Consider the following 2,315-nt stretch of genomic DNA (forward strand, 5'->3'; position numbering starts at 1 on the left):
CCCCCCCCCCCCCAAGTATATTTCAGATCTGTGGGAAACACTGTTAATGTATAATGAACTAGATGGAAAACACCAACCAACCTTTCTGACGTTGTAGAAGTCTCTATGTGGGACACATTTCAGCTCTTTTAGCTCTGCCATTTCATTCATCATTTCATGAAGATAGAATTTAGAGGCCAGGAAGTTCAACCGTCTGTGACAGTACGTTTTTCTGTGAGGGAGCAAAAGATTTCAGGTAGGAACATTTGAAATGACTCATTCAACTCATGTTAATGGTTGCAGTGAATCTACTTCCCCCCCTGCTGACTGATGCTCTGCTGCATGCACCGTTCAGGAAGGGAAAACTATTCACAGTAGTTTTTGAAATATCAGTTAAAAGCTATGTAAAATGTCCTTTTGCCCTATTGTCGTTATGTATATTTAAAACATTTGTGTACTTACGTTGGGCCGTCAGCTATCATTGCGAGGACATGGCTCAGGTCTATAGCGAAGGTCTCGAGGTCGGGGTAAGGGAGGCTGTGAGGCTGCTGTTGTTTCAGGGCCTCAGCATTGTCGTAAACATGAACTATGCCATCCTTCATCTGCAGCTCGTAGTTCAGGTTCTCAGGAATACCCTCCATGGAGTATGGGTCCTCTCCTTCCTGAGGGAACGGCCAGATGTCTAAACACAATGAGAGGAAATAGAAACGGAAAATAATGAATATGCTTTGCAGTAGGAGTTATATACAGTTAACAGTACCAACACATCTTGAAGAATATTAAGACTCAATGTATCTCATCATGGTTATAGGATGTGTATCAGAACTAATATTTTACCACTGATGCAATTGTTAAAAGACAAAATAACAGTCATTATGTCTCACACACATTCAAGACAGCTGTTGGAAAATCTATTTTTAGATAATAGTATGTGACACATGCTCTTCAAACAGCCAAAGTACAGATGTATAAATGCTAAAAAGAAAGTCACAGTTACTGTCATGCTTGTGATATCATAAGCTAATGTATTCTCTTAAAGCATTCTCCAAAGCTTTGTTGTTTATAAGGACCCACATTTGTGAGATATTCATTAGTTGTTTTTTACATTTTTGCAATTGATGAAAGATAAGGTTTCTGAGATCACCTGCTAGATTAAAGCAGTGAGTTTCTGCTGAAAAGTGTATCCAATTGTTTATGCTAACTTAAACTATCTTGTCATCTTTTTTTTCTTTTTTTTCTATTTAGTCCCAACATAGTACACTTTATGTGCCTCATCTTTTTACTTGTCATATGGTTAGAGCGTATAGTAATCAAATAAATTATTAGTACTGCACATTTTATAGTCATGTTCCCAGTACATATAAGTCATATCAATGTATTGTCTGTGTTGGAGAAGCCTCCTGAAGCATGTCCCATATCTGTTGTCAGGAATACTTCCACTGACCTTAGCTCACACACACTTCTTCACACTTACTTAAAATAGACGTTTAGAATAGTTAGACTCATCCTTAATAATAACATGCGATAAGCAGTTAAATGTTAACAACATAGCGTTTAACCGTTGACATAAGATTATCATAGCAGCAGTTGTTCCAACACTTTATTTCTTATTAAGATATCATTGGCATTGTAATGAATCAGGTGTTATATTAGTCCCTGCTTGTTTCTGAATTGTGTTGCTAACATTGGACGTGAGAGTGCCCTTGTCTTTGTCAGCTAATTGTAGCTCACTGACAGCAAAGATAATAAGTCATCTTTTTCATTATTTAACTCAGTAAGTATTTGCCATGTTTGTCCTTTACCAAAAATAAGAGTGTAATGTTAGACGCCCCTTAGAGTTGCAAAGTTTTTCAGATTTTGTATTCCCTTTTTTTTTAAATCTTAAAGGTCACCTATCATGCTATTTTTAGGCAATAGCATAGGTCTCAGATATATAAAAAATATGTTAAAAAACATGTCTATGAAGTGTTTTGCTCAAAATACCAAACAGATTACCCATTCTAGCCATGCCTCACATCCCTATATTTCAACCCTGTCACTAAAGTGCTGATTCGGGGTGTAAAGCTTCTTTTTTTTTTTTTAAACAATTGAAAAAAAAGAGAATAAAGAGGTGGCGGACTGTATGCCTGCTTATGCAGGACCTTGCAGATACTGTCTAAATGCTGCGATGAAACGCCCTCTCTTGTTCAAAACCACATCAAGGATTATTTCTGAAACGCTTTTTCTCTTGTCGGTTTACCACAAGGAAGCCTTTTTATAGCCGGCTTCTTACACATGCTCTCTCCAGTACAGCGTTAGCTCTGAGTGTTAGCGATGCTTGCTAATGTAAACACAGA

At 37.3% G+C, this 2,315-nt stretch overlaps 1 protein-coding gene across 2 annotated transcripts in view; it reads right to left on the bottom strand.

Annotated features, from left to right (window-relative positions):
* Positions 1 to 2,315, bottom strand: part of LOC104964542 (AMP deaminase 3-like) — a 21,888-nt gene that overhangs the window by 9,228 nt on the left and 10,345 nt on the right. For both annotated transcript variants that reach the window (XM_010793357.1, XM_010793358.1), the window contains 2 exons: positions 442 to 661; positions 82 to 211 (listed from right to left, as the gene is read on the bottom strand). In XM_010793357.1, coding sequence (XP_010791659.1) covers positions 82 to 211; positions 442 to 661 — 350 coding nt within the window. The remainder of the gene's footprint in view (positions 1 to 81; positions 212 to 441; positions 662 to 2,315) is intronic.

This window comes from Notothenia coriiceps, unplaced genomic scaffold, assembly GCF_000735185.1.
Source record: "Notothenia coriiceps isolate Sejong01 unplaced genomic scaffold, NC01 NC01_scaffold00037244, whole genome shotgun sequence".
NCBI lineage: Eukaryota > Metazoa > Chordata > Actinopteri > Perciformes > Nototheniidae > Notothenia > Notothenia coriiceps.